Here is a 15,028-nt window from a genome sequence, read left to right on the forward strand (position 1 = left end):
CCATTGGCAGAGAAAAACAACAACATATTTGGAACAGGAGCAAAAAGAGTCAGACTGATTCAAATTGGCCTTTGCAGTGTGTGATCAGTTAAAATAACAACAAGAAGTGAATGCATCCATTACACAGCCACAGCAAACCCCACAGTATTTGACTATGTAGTCTTAGCCTAAGAGAGATTATGCACATTTGCATGATGTACACAAGTCACACAATGCAGATTTTAATGGAAAAGTATTATTTTCAAAAGCAAAGAGTATAATGGCTCTATTACTCTTGGCACTATGGCAGAAGTAAAAACAAATCTCTGCAGAATCTTGTTCAGATGCATCCTCCCATTTCTACAATCAATCACATAATTGTAAGGCACCATCAAGGCTCATCAGTTCAAGCTGCTACCACCACTGGCTAGGCTCTGGTCTTTCAGCTCTTCTGTACAACCATCTGTTTCTGCCACCAGGCACTCGGCTTCGAGAGCGACACCTAGGCTGCAGTGCTTGTATGATTACACATCCAGTCAGCTGAACCACAAAGCCCAGTCCTGGCTACCACATTGTGTAAAAGCCACAGTCAGAAGGCTTGCTCCTCAGTCTAGCATGGTGATGCTGCTTGTCAAATAATTTTTCTTTTTTTGCAGGGGGTGGGGAAAGCTACAGTCCGACAAAGTAAATTTTCTAAGCTGTGATCCAGGCAGTTCAGCAGTAATATAAAACTCCTGCTTCTTCCCCTGACCTCTGCCTTGAATCCTGACTCTTGCCTGGTTTTTAATACATCCTACCCATAGCTATTCTGGGTCTCAAAACCATTCTACCAGTCGCTGGATTTTTGGTGAGGGGAAATTGTTCATCTGCACTGTTATAAGTCAGCCAGTTTATTCACTTTTGCACATTTGTAGCAAAGGGAAAAAAAAATCTTACATCACCACCTTCCCTTGCCCTTCATTCCCTTGGCCCCCAATTGCACACTTGATCAAGCAATTCAATTACCTGTGCAATTTTTGAGTAATTACCGTACACATGTACTCAGCCTATTATTGGAGCAAATTCTGCTGTGAGGTTTGTTAACATGGAGGCAAGGAAAAGTTACCAAAAGCAACTTTCAGGGTCAGGGAGGAAGAGAGAGGATGGACAAAGAAAATGAAAAAAGAATAATGGTAGCCTAGGTCTATGGTTCTCAATATTTTCTAGTGTCAGGGAACTTTCTTAAACTGATTTCTCTGTTAAGATGTCACTTTCCATCCATAATAGAACTCACATGTACTACAGAGATTTCTGAGGAATCATTTTGGGGTAGATACATTATGGAAGAGACTGCTAGATTGGTTTGCTAATTCACCATTTGTTTATGTGAGCAGAGTATGCGCCTTGTCACAATGTTCCACAACATGGTGTCATCAGATATGTTGGCATCAACAGGTGGTGGGGTTAAAACACAGATGTGCTTGCTGAGCATGATGGAAAATGCAGCTCAACATACTGCATTTATTGGGAAGCCTATTCTAGAATGTGCTTTTCTTCCTTGTCATCAATGCTCTACCCAACAATAATGAATTCCCCTTTATTCCCCCTTTAACCCTTAAAGCAAAGAAGGTACCTCACCACTTATGCGTATCCCCATCATCCTCTCTCCCATGAAACAGATCTAACAAAGCAGCAATGCTGATTTAGTGGTTTTAAAACAAGAAAACATTAAATACAACAAGGCTACTTCTTTCCTTCCTGCTAAAGGAACAGCTGTCCATTTCCTTTCTCCTGCCCTGGAGTGCAACGTTACTGACTTTTAAACCAAGAGTAGCACAGTATCCATTACCCAGCAAATTTACCACTCCATAGTAAATAATCAGAGTGAGCGAGCAATATTATGCACAGACAACATGTCACCATATTTTCATTTTATAAAAACACATATTTTGGAATAAGTATCACTGAAACAGTAAAATGAGTTTGCATTTCCAGTTTGTAAATGAACCCAAGCCAAAACTTCTCTTTGCAGAACTTTTGATAAACACCCTTAACATTAAATTAGATTTTTCCTTTTCTTTGGCTAGGGCTTCTGGGACAGAACCTGTAAAGGTAAAATTGTATCTCATACATACCTTGCTAACAATGTATATTAAGTCTCCTCTTTGGAAAGAAAGCTCATCTGGGTGGCTACCAGTACAGTCCCACAGGCCTTGATAATAATTTGCATAACTTATCAATCTTCCTAAAACACAGAGAAATTGAGAGAGAGAGAGAGAGAGAGAGAGAGAGTTAGGAAAACACTACAGCAGACTCTCATACTCTGTTCTGTATTCCTTTCATATAGCTCCATAAAAAGTTGCAGAATTGTCAGGAATATGACAATAAGGTCTATGGCCTTTGTAACACAGCACTGGTGCAGAGTCCTGATTATTCTCTTTTTTTCGTCAGCAGTCTGGCCTAGGACCTTTGCTTTTCAGAATGTGATGCTGGTTTTGTGCTGTTATCATAAGTAAAAAAAAGTTAGTAAAATATGAGTTATGTGCTGTGTAGAACCAAAGTAAATTTATTAAGTAGTCTGCCAAGACCCTCAGCAGCTTTCAAGTGGTCTATGGAAAAATATGATCTTCTGACTGATAATCATAAGGAAGGCTTCATTTCCCCTCAGGCAGCAAGAGAATGTCAAATCCTAGATTTTTAATTTTTAAAACAATACTACTCCTAAATGCATCCTTTGCTGACTTCAACCTCTGGCAGCAAGCAGCAAGATGGGTGGGGACAGTATGTATTATATACAGGCTTCCTGTAGCAACAAGATATTTTAGATGAGTCCTCTTACACAAGGACAGGATATTTTATTTCCTCTAATTTGTGCATGGTTGCTAAATACACAAAACTATACTTCCAATGTAGGCACTCTACTGCATTGTTACCTAAAGACTTGCAAACAATATCCTCAAGTTTCAACTACTTGCCATGTACAAGGTTTTTTTTTGCCAGACTATAAACAGCAGAGCCAAAAACTATCTCAATACATCTGTTGCATTTTGCCACTGGTGGTTTTTTTTGTCCTAACCAATGTAATGTACTGGAATTTAAAAATGGCTCATGCCATTTTTCAATGAACCACAATGCTGAGAAGGAGAAATAATATCAGTGGTTGCAAGTCAAACTCATTAAGGGAGTATAGTACACTGGAATTCCCAGGGGACAGGATGTACAAGGCATTAAATCCTTCTATTGACCTTCTGTTCATTTGGGGGCTGGAAAATACCCCAACAACTCCCTCTGTGCAACCTTTTTTAATCCCAGGACTTGGGCGTCAACATAGATTGCTTAAAATAATAATTATGCAATCTTCAGGGCTCAAACTTTTTTGTTTTTTGCACTACAGTTCCATTGGCCATACTGATTGGGGGGATTCTGTAGTCCAAAATGTCATTTTTCCAAGCTTAGACGGACTCAGAGGCATTAAGACTAATACATATGAGCATGGAGTGATGGAGGGCAATAAGAAGAGGTGGTTAAAAATGGTGCCATAAGACCAAACAGGAAATGAGAAGGGCAACTCATGGTGTGACATTTCAAGCAAACCAGGCCTCAAGGACAGGCTGTAAATCTATATTTTGTGCAACAGAAACCAAATTCTGTGCCAAGAAGTCCAATTCTACAACCAGAACAAAGCATACAAATTTGCTTACTGTATACTTATTTTTCTGCTTAACATACTCCATTTCTACTATCCATTGGAAAGAGACCCAAAATAATACATAAAGCAAAGAAAGCATCAGAGCTAAACTTTACTGGGGACCAGCATATAAATTAGGCTTATATAGCTGCAGAGGCCTAATTGCTGATAATGTGACCACCGGCAATGTCCTCTTCACCAGACACTCTTTTTACAGAGCTTGGAAGTAACACTTTGTAAGAAACAAACATTTCCTGTAATGTCTAATGTTTGGGGTGTAATGAGGCAATAAGGGCAATAATAATAATAAATCACCATAACCACTGCCAACATCATTATCTCTTTTTGTGTAAAGTCTAATCTTTACTCATCAGTCCTAAAACATTTTGTGTGTGGATGTGTGTGTGTGTGTGTCACTGGGACATTTTTAAGTGCATTTGTAGAATAAAAAGCATAATATAAAGCAGCCAAAATCAACTTTAAAAGACTGTTAGCAAGTTATGTTCTTGGGCAGCAAAAGCTCCTAACAAGTAACAAGTACAGTAGTGCCCAATTATCCTATCTATCTCATAAGTAATTGTGCACCTAATATCCAACTATATGTTTGGATATAGTTGAGAGCCTCGTGGCGCAGTGGTTAAATCGCTGTACTGCAGCTAAAACTGTGCTCACGACCTGGGGTTCAAATCCCAGGTAGCCGGCTCAAGGTTGACTCAGCCTTCCATCCTTCCGAGGTCGGTAAAATGAGTACCCAGCTTGCTGGGGGGGCAATGTGTAGCCTTTATAATTAAAATTGTAAACCGCCCGGAGAGTGCTTGTAGCGCTATGGGGCGGTATATAAGTCCAATAAATAAATAAATATAAATAAATAAATAAATGTTTCAATGTTTTGATCATTTTTATGAGAGTATAACCAGACATTTCAGAAGCAGGATTCCTATGCCTATATATGCTAGAGCTTTTCTTTTCTTTTCTTTTTGAGAGGGGGCAGAGTACCTGTTTGAAAATTCAAAACTGAGGGGAGGAAAGTGGTGAGATTCCTGAAGTTTGAACCTGTTCCCTTCCTGAGTTGTCCTCTTTTGCTCAAAGCTTAGGACAAAAGAGATTGCCACTAATAAGGAATCCTGGCTGTATTACAGAATAGAAAGCACACAATGGTGGAGAACATGCCCATTTTGAATTGGGTGTAAGGGACATCATGATAAGATCCATCTAGATTCATGTGGCTAGTTTTAGATTGCCTAAATATGCAACGACCATTTATTGGAAATGGGTAACAGCAGAGCAGGGAGAATGCAAGTCTCAGCAACAGCACATGAAGGAAAGTAGGTCTGTTTCTTTCATGTGAGATATTGAACAGGGAACTAGAGCTGATACATGAAACTGGGAAGAGAGCAAAGGAGCTCATGTAGAAAATTAAAAAATTGCTCAGGGCTCAGACGTTGTGGTCTAAAGAAAGAAGCAAGCCCAGGGCTTATTACTAGGCAACAATAAATGGGAGATTCAGGAGTCACACCACCTTTCCTCCCTTCAGTTTTGAATTTTAATCTCACCACCACTACCCTCTGGTCAAATTTGTTTCTGTTCCGATCAGCTTGAAGTTATTTCAAGCTTTGCCCAGCGGGATGAAGTTGGTTCATGCTTTCCAGTTCCTGATGCAATATAGAACTACAACAGCAGCCTCATGAGTAACACATTTACACATCTCTGCCCCCCCCAAATGAATGCTGTGCTACTCTAAATTCTGTATTGCTAAAAGTGCTCATCTATGCAAGTTGCCCCCTCCCATCATCTCCAGTCTAAAGCTTAATATTTATACAAGTCACTCTGGAATGTGACAAGCTCAGACCAATTATTGCCAATATAGCTATGAATAAGGAACTGAGGGTCAGCACACTGCACCCCTCAATAAATGGAGATGTATGATTTAGACTGGGAACTCATTTTGGGGTAAATTATGTAAATGCAATTTCTTTATTCAGGCTATTAACTCAGATTTCTACTAAGTAAGTCGGATTTTTAAGTAGGATTGCCAGGTTAGCAATATCCCATTTCCTGAGATTTCTGATCCAAAACCAGAGGCCTAATGTATGTGACAGGCAGAAAGAGAGACAGACAATGTAGAGACACAATGTTGAATCTGAAGGTCTGTGAAACACAGCTGTCAAGGGATTGCTGTCCAGAATCTGTCTGGAGAGACTGGTGGGTGTAGGTTATAGTGCATGATAAGGAGCAATTGCATTAGCACAAAAGAACACTAATTTTAAAAAATAAGATTTGGGACAAAAGGAGATTTGGATCTAGTGCTAGATCTCTGGGTGATCTGTAGCATACCAGGATGAACCCCCAGGCCACCAGCATCTCATTTAATGAAATCTAGAAAGTGACCCCCAACACTTTTGTCTCAGAGCCAAAATATGAAACTGGGTAACTCCTAAGTAATCCAGGAGTAAATTTTAGCCTCCTGCTTTCCCACCTGTAATTTTCACTTAAGGCATGGCTCCAATTTGCTTCCACATGAGGCTTCTTCAGAATTGCCAAGGCATTTCTTGACTTGTATTCAACAAAGGTCCTTTGTAGATTTAGCTAGAAGTTTCTTCCATGCCGCCTCTTTCTCTAACTGCTTTCTGTTCAATGTGGCCAAAGTATTTAACAACGAATTGCCTCTTAATCAGTGAGTACCTTTTCCAACAAGGATGAGAGGCTTTAATAATGGTTCTCACTCTGTTTTTAAAATGGTAAAATAGTGCTGTTGTACATCAAAATCAAAAGAAAAAAAACACCTCTGCATCTGGGAAACAAGAACCAATGCTGGCATACTAAAGAGCAATCAGAGGTAGAAGATGTGAAAAGAAAGCTTCTAATTTAAAGGCAATAGCATCTTGCTTATCCATACTAGACAGGCCACCATTGCCACTGTTTTTTAATTGGGAGGAAAAAGTTGCAAATTAGGTGGATGGAGGAAATAAGAGAATGATAAATAAAACAATAGAGTGGAACTGATTGGCAAGGTATTATCTGAATTCTCCAATAAAAAGATGAAGGCAATTTTAGACTGAATAATGATTACGGAAGCAACCCAAGAGTAAAAACTGGTTTGATTAAAACCAAAAGACTCCTTTAAAATTCTTAGTATTTTATCAGGATAGGATGGTTCAGCACTGCAATGCAGTAGTTAAAACCCATACATGTGCCTCCTAGAAATTTTAGTGTAATTTTCAGGAAAAAAAATGAGTTTTCTAAAATATCTTGGGGTACAACCAGATTGGGGCGGAGTCAGATTGATCAAGTTTGTGCTTAAAAGCTTCTTATATTTGCTGTGATCTATTTTGTCTTGTACTTAAGTGATCTTTCCATTCTCAGGGGAGAGGTTGTTGTTTTTTTCTCACAGAGAAAGGTCCAGATAGCTCTTTGGATTGTTCCAGTTTGGCCCTGTTTCAATTACTGAACCCATGTACCCAACCCCCATTCCTGTAGGCCATGGTGACTTCCACTTTTGTTCAATAAAGTAATTGACATAGCGCTATGGCAATGCATCAGCTAGCATGAAATTTTATTATAACCTATTATACCAAAAGACACCTCCAATGGATTAAAGTTGTGTTGTGTTGCTTAAGAAAGATTCATACTGGGTAAGAAATATTTAAAAAGATGAAAATAGGGGAGGGTTTTTTTTCTCCACCCTCCCTTTTAATATCACAACCCACTGAATATATCACAGGGTTGTCACATCGGATAACACCAACCACAGCTTTATTTGAGTGCAAAATAACCCATTGCATGGGCTACAGAACTGGAAAAACAGAAGCACTCCCAATTACACTCAATAAACTGCCGCCCTAGCACTGTGCCAGAAAGGAGCAGGACAGGTTGTAAAAGGAGTGGGATTGATCATTATTATTGAAAACATATGTTGTGGTCGCTGGAAATTAGGGTGAATCAAACCACACAAAAAACAACCCAAATAGTAAGTTACAGTATCTGCCCATCAAATCACTCTCTGAGCTACTTTGTAAATTAAAAGAAGAGACAAGATTTGCTGAACCTGAGCTGCTATATAGATGTACATCCTGGAGTAACATGGCTAGGAAAATGTTTGAGAGGAGAAACAAAACAAAAAGAAAATGATTACGATAATTTGTATAGTGCCCCTCCTTCCAATGAGGTTGATTTACATGGATATAATAATATAAAACAACAATAAAAGCATATTAGAAACCATTAAAATAATTTTAAAAAGTAACAGTAGGCAGAAAAAAACTTAAGCACATTACTTAAATCCAACAATGCAAGGTTTATTATTTTAAGTGCTCCGAAAACTATTTTTAGTGACAGTGTTAAGGTTTGGAAGAAATGAAGTAGTAATATAAAATAAACAACTTATGTGTATATGAAGAGTCTGAGTATATTTTTTTATTACAGAATAAATCAGTCTTGTCTGAGGTGGAAGCAGAGATTCTTGCTCTCAGTGAGCACTTTCTGTTAACTTCTGGAAGACTTGAGTCACATATCGATTTGGGTATAAATTAAGATCAGTTTAATCTCTAAAATTCAAGTCTAAATCTCTCCAATTGCTTAGTGTAGGAAATAAAAACTACCTCCCTCATAAAATACATCACCCAGGTTGGAGATTAGAATATCATCTAAGTGGCCTTGATGAACCAGAGTTTATTTGCATGCTCCTGTTTCCTGTGCTGTGTGCAAAAGATGACACTCAAAAGTGCAGGAAACCCAAAGCAGCTCCACCTAAGTGCTTCTTTCCTGAGTGGGTTTCTGGCAGGGAGAAAAGCAGGTGGGATGGTGGAGACAGTGAGCAAGAGCGAGGGGCGCATGGGACAGAGCTGGTTCAGGAAGCAGGCTTTCCGCTCAGCTCCTGCATGGCTGAATTCTCAAGGAAAAAGCAAGGGTGGAGGCTCTATAAGAGCAGTCCCCTTGTGAGTGCCAGCCAGGAGCAATGGTTGAGAAAGCCAACTTTCCAGTCAGCAGCCCTTCCTTGCTTTCTTTTCCTCTTGGCACAGGCAGCTGTACTCTCCTTCTGCTCTGCCTTTGGTTTTTCAGAAGTTCTTTATCCACCTTCTTCTCTTCTCTTCTCTCTCTCTCCACCCCGTTTCTTTCAAAAGCTCTTCCTCTTTTGCCTGCCTCTTTCCCTTCCACACTTCTGTCACCCAAGTTTTATGAGCTTGGCTCCTTCTCAAAGGCTTTCTGGTATCTATTTTCTGAACTAAGGGATGGTTGGGTGGGGGTAGGGGACAGTAAAGGAAGATGATTCAAAAGATTCATACTGGGTAGGAAAAAAAAACATCTACACCAACAACTGGAGGCTAAATCAGGAAACCAGATTAATGGAACTAAACAATCTTGATGTCTTAAAAGATATCATGGATACAGAGATGAAGGAGGAGTGTGTACTGCATAGTTTCCTTTTCCATTTTTCAGTCTGACGATAAGCCTTCCCCCCCCCCCTTTGAATCAAGAAAAATCAGAGTTTGGAGAACTTACGTTTTCGACTAAAAATCCCCAAATCCTCCAGCTAGCATGGTGAATGGTCATACTGTGTGCAGGACTAGGGGAGCTGTAATCCAAAAAACTAGTTTGTTTTTTTTAAAAAAATACTAGTTTCCAAAAACTAGTATTTGGAACTGGGGAATTTTACTTCTGCTCAAATTGGCTTAATTTGATGTGACAGAGTAAGGTTGTTCTCACCCTTTCTCCCGTATTAAACTTGGCCATATTCTTTGCCTTTGGAGGTATGTAAGAACTGATTTCAAGTGGTGGCACATATTTTGTACTGCTTGATTACAGACCACCCCAAAATGGGTCATTCCCATAACAGCCTTCTGCTGGTTGAGTGTCAAGGTCATCCTATAGATAAAACTATCTGCTTTCCCTGTTTTTTTATTATTATTTTTTGGTACTCTTCATCATACACTGAATGGCTGATCTGTGAGAATGCTGTATAGCAGAAATGGCTTAAAACAATGTTCTATCTGAGGAAAGGTGCAAAACTGAGCTTTCCCCCCACAAGTCATGGTGCGTATTTGCAAAGCCTACCAAGTAGTTTTGACAAAGGAGGCAGACAATTCCTCAATCACCTGGAAACAGAGATACAATTATAACAAAGTAAAAACCCAACAATTTCCAGCCTTCAATGACAGCCAAAATCCGATGCTCAAGGCAACTGCCTCCCTCTGCCTAATGGTAGGACCCCCCAAGTGGAATCCCAGACTCTGGGCTAATCAAGATCAGGTGCAAATTGGATTGGGACAATCTGTCCTGGGTCCAAATCAGACTCCATGATCTTCACAGTCAAAAAAGAAAAGCTAGACTATGTGTCTCCAATATGCTACAGAACACCCACATAAATGAAAATACCAGGTTTGAGAGAAAGGGAAGGGAAGCTGCTTTTTGCTCTTTGATAGCAATAGCTTCAAGTGTTAGGAAAAAATCCCTGTCCAATTACCATTCTTCTGCTAGTTCTCTGTCATGAAAACAGATTTTGAAAGAGCTTTGTTGGAGTTTGTTGTCAGTTTTCGGTTTACTGTAGTTTCTGTTCTCTTTCCCATCTCCCTTCACTCCTGTCCTAACACTTTTCCAACCCAGTCCTCCCTTTCCTTCCTTTTGGCCTGTCCAGACTGGTATATAGATCAGTATATGGATCTCTGTTGGTATGGTTTGGTTCAAACCAAATGATGGAGTCCACACATATTTCTAGTTAGATCAATCCACCCTGTCCATTTAAGAGCTGTTGTACACCTTTCTGGCACAACACTAGGGCACATACACTTTTTAGTATGGTTTACTGCAGTCCTAATTGACTCATTGTGCAGCCTGCATGGATGGGTTATTGTGCTCTGTTGTAAAAATGTTTTATAACTAATTTTATTTACCGTTTTTAATATAATACTTGTTTAATTACTTTTAAATATTTGTACACTTTTTATTTTTACTTTTAAAATATTGATTTTTAAATGATGTAAGTCACTTTGGGTTCTTTTAAAGAGAAAGCTGGGTAAAATATTTTCAATAAATAAATAAAAATAAATGGTTAAGTCACACCAAATGGAGCTGTAGGTGGCATTATCAGAAGTGACAACTTTGTTACATAATAGGTGGGTTGTGACATTAAAAGGGAGAACAAAGAAACCTTCTCTATTGTCTTCATATTCTTTTTTTTTACTATTTTCCTAACAGATGTAGCTCAATGCTAATATTATGCTAGGTTGATGCATTGCTCTTTCAGTAGGCTACTTATTATTTTTTAAAGGAAAGCCATTGAAGTTGGCTGAATGACAGCTGCCAGAAAGGCAGGGAAGGGGTCTGTGCTTCCCCAAAGGCAGTGCAGGTCAAGCAGAGCCCTGGCTGAGAAGAAAAAAAAGGGGGGGTTTCTCTCTTTTGTCTCCCCAACCTTCACCCCAACATTTATCCTTGGGCCAGTACAGCCACTATGAACTTGGCCCAATGACACTGTCACCTCTCTATTCACAAATAAACCAGGTAAACTTACGCATGAGCAAACTGGATAAATGTATTCTCGAAGGCTTTCACGGCCTGGATCTGATGGTTGTTGTAGGTTTTTCAGGCTATTTGGCTGTGTTCTGGAGGTTTTTCTTCCAAATGTTTTGCCTGTGGTTGGCATCTTCAGAGAACAGGAGTTAGAACTCTGTCTGCGTTCTGGTCAGAGTTCTAACACTCCTGTCCTCTGAAGATGCCGGCCACAGAGACTGGCGAAATGTTAGGAAGAAAAACCTCCAGAACACAGCCAAACAGCCTGGAAAACCTACAACCACCAAACTGGATAAACCTTGTTCATGAGTAAACCAGTGATCCAAAGACTTGTGTGCACCCTTCTCAAAGAAGAATAAACATCTCCAGTGTGAATGGAAGGATTCCCCATTGTATTTGGTATTTGAATAAGTTTGTGTGTTGATCTCAGTATTGTTTCAGCAGCAGTTTTATTAGGCAGTGGCACTGCTTCTTTCTCTTATCTGCCCCTGCCCCCATAGGTTAGGTTTCCAATCTGTGTTGTCTATAGTTTGTTCTTTTTAAAATTGTTTTTCTCTTGTATCTATTATACAGCATACGTGTGTATAATACACCCAGCATAAGTCTTAATGCCCAAGCAGCACACCCTCATCACAGACACTACCATAGTACAGAAAAACAGCATGCATTAGCCAGCATACTGGCCAGAATCCTGTTGATTTCATGCAGCATAAGTAGGTAGTAATTTAAGCACATTTACTGGTGATGTCAGCTGTTTGTCATGCTGCCTTGCTTCCTTGAGTCAGGGAAGCAACTGTATGCCCACTCATGTGATAGACAGCAGGTTGAGACAGAAAAACTGCTGCACTCTTATCTTTACATACAAATACTTTCCCAATGGGATTCTGGCCATTAAAGAAAAGGTGACTAGCACAAAACCTCATAGATGTATCTGTCTGCAGTTTGTTTGGGGCAATTTTCTCCAGAGGCGCTATTATGCTGCCACATTTCATGCACTTTTGTGAAGAAGCAAAGATGCTACAGACATTTTTGAGGCAAATATTAAGGCAGTTGGCACAAAAACGTGAATCTGCAATTTGGCAGGATCAATCCTCTTAAGCAGCTATCATGTTTCCACATTTCATGCATTTATGTGGAAACGAGAGTTATGGCCATTTTGGTTTCCTGGTGCAAATCAACGAGTAACATAACATTTTAAGTTTCTTGGTTTTGACACTGATACTGGTTCAGATGAGGTAGATCGAAAGCAGTCCAAACTGAATCAAGGCTGAATGAATTAAGGATGAATCTGGATAACCAAACTGGATGCCACAACATGGAGAGGGGGTTGCACAGTTCTAATACACGTGTGTGCAAAAACAAGATTATTTCATATGTGCACCTTAGAAATCTTACATGTGCAACATAAAAATGTAGCATCTCATGCAGTCTATCCAAATTTGAAACTATGGCAACTACATTCTGTGCAACTTAAAAATGCTGCATTGTAACAATTATAGTGTGTGCACTTGTTTTACCTGTTTTCTCTACATTTCCAGCATCTTCCTTGTCAAACAGAGCAGGGATGTCAAGATCCTCATCTAAAGCAAGATAAGGAAGAAAATAAATCTGGCAGTCTGTTTATAAACTAATTGTGTCACATTATAATCTGGATTTCAGAACCAAGAAAAGGCTCAGAATCATCAATGAAACAAATACAAATACCTGTTGATGACAATCATCAGGAAAATCATTTGCTGAAAAAACTATTACGTTGGATTGGCAACTAATGTGAACTGCTGAATAGGTATTGGACCAAGCAGGATCATCTGTCCCAGGCTCCTGATGGATCCAAATGGCTTTCTGAATGTGCTTGGGGAGCTTCTTCCTTTGTTTGTTGGTGGCATTGACTGATCCATGGCACACCGAAATAGTGATTGACACTATCACTTCTAAGTGCTCCTCCCCAATTCTAGAGGTGGGTCAGCTCCCTGGTATAACAGAGAACTGAGGGCAATGAAACAGAAGGGGTAACACCTAAAGCTTAACTTAGGGAAAACGCAGTGTGAATCAGACCATATATGGGCTGTAAAAAAGTACACTGCTGTGGCTCAGCCAGCTGAGGAAGCCCATTTTCTGCTACCATCATGACTGCATAATTTGTATAGTAAAGGTTAGCAGATGCTTTGACTGGAGGGACTGGTTAAGTAACCACGGCAGTGCCACATCTTTTGACCACATGACTTGAGCATAATGTGGCCAATCTATATACTACTTGCAGGTGTTTCTACAGACACACAAAGCCTGCCCAGGTAGATTATATTTTTGGTGGTAAAGCTTTTGTGCAATACCATTACAGTCAGTCCTCTTATTCCCTTGCTGTTTGGCAATGACAACCTATATAACCAAAGCTTAACATATAGAAATGGAAAGGAAAATGGGTTATCACCTGCTAGCAGAGGGAGGTAATATTTTAACACATGCCCCATAAAGCTATCAATTGTTATTTAAGGCAGTAATAGCAATCACTTGTTATAGCGTCGTAAATTTACATGGCACTTTATAAGCATAACACAAGCGGGAAAGCTTCCTTAGCTTTGACAAGTATCTCCGGTCTCACTAAAGAGAAGACAATGAATGAAACACACTGTCAGGAGATGATGGAGGCCACGGGAAAAGGAAAAGGGAGGGGGCGGAAGAACAGGCTTGGCAAAAGAGGATAAAGGGCTCCAGAAGGAAGCCAGGGTTAAAAGACATAACACAAAATAGAGTCTAAGTACAGGCAACCACTGAGCAAAAGAAGCTTAACAGAGAGTGCATGTGTCCACTTGGTAAGTTGGTCATTTCTACCTCTTGCTGCATGGTAAATCTGTTTTTGATCAGATTTCTGATCAAGTGTAAATTGCACTTTAACAAAATCTCATAACACAGCATGACACTATAGTGATTGATCATTTGGTAAACAGTCGTCATCTGCCTGGATAGCATAGTAGGTTGGGGGATTTGGCTGTGGACCCAGGGGTCAGGTGTTCAAATCCTTGGAAAAGACCCAGATGTGCCACATGACTTGGAAGTTGCATTGTTATAGAATACCACCACAAAGAGAGATTGGTAAACTACCCGTGAGTATTTTACACCTAAGAAGCTCTGGCAAAGGTCACCATAAGTCAGAATAGACGTGACAGAAGGTAATTAATTATTTCCCCTTCATTGATTGCTGGATTGTCATGGCAAAGGGGACTGAGTAATTCAGAGAAGCTATGGGCTATGCCGTGCAGGGACACCCAAGACGGACAGGTCATAGTGGAGAGTTCTGACTAAACATGATCCACCTGGAGCTGGAACTGGCAAGCCACTCCAGTATCTTTGCCAAGAAAGCTCCATGGACAGAAACAAAAGGCTAAAAGATATGACGCTGGAAGATGAGTCCCTCAGGTTGGAAGGCGTCCAACATGCTACTGAGGAAGAGCGGAGGACAAGGACAAGTAACTCCAGAGCTAATGAAGTGGTTGGGCCAAAGCCGGAAGGACACTCAGCTGCGGACGCACCTGGAAGTGAAAGGAAAGTCCAATGCTGCAAAGAAAAATACTGCATAGGAACCTGGAATGTAAGATCCATGAACCTTGCTAAGCTGGATGTGGTCAAACAAGAGATGGCAAGAATAAACATTGACATCCTGGGCGTCAGTGAACTAAAATGGACGGGAATGGGCAAATTCAATTGAGATGATTATCATATCTACTTACAACACCTTCTAGAACTGACACCAAAGAAAGATGTTCTTCTCATTATAGGGAACTGGAATGTTAAAGTAGGGAATCAAGAGATAAAAGGAACAACAGGTAAGTTTGGCCTTGGAGTTCAAAACAAAGCAGGGCAAAGGCTAATAGAATTTTGTCA

General features: G+C 40.0%; 1 protein-coding gene across 5 annotated transcripts in view; it reads right to left on the minus strand.

Moving 5' to 3' along the window:
* SKAP1 (src kinase associated phosphoprotein 1) overlaps positions 1-15,028 on the minus strand; it is a 402,906-nt gene that overhangs the window by 56,290 nt on the left and 331,588 nt on the right. For 3 of the 5 annotated variants that reach the window (XM_073004334.2, XM_073004333.2, XM_073004337.2), the window contains exons 10-11: positions 12,667-12,729; positions 2,094-2,203 (exon numbers count right to left, since the gene is read on the minus strand). In XM_073004334.2, coding sequence (XP_072860435.2) covers positions 2,094-2,203; positions 12,667-12,729 — 173 coding nt within the window. The remainder of the gene's footprint in view (positions 1-2,093; positions 2,204-12,666; positions 12,730-15,028) is intronic. The other 2 variants (XM_073004336.2, XM_073004335.2) reach the window with 1 other exon arrangement.

Source organism: Pogona vitticeps, chromosome 6, assembly GCF_051106095.1.
Source record: "Pogona vitticeps strain Pit_001003342236 chromosome 6, PviZW2.1, whole genome shotgun sequence".
Taxonomy (NCBI): Eukaryota; Metazoa; Chordata; class Lepidosauria; order Squamata; family Agamidae; genus Pogona; species Pogona vitticeps.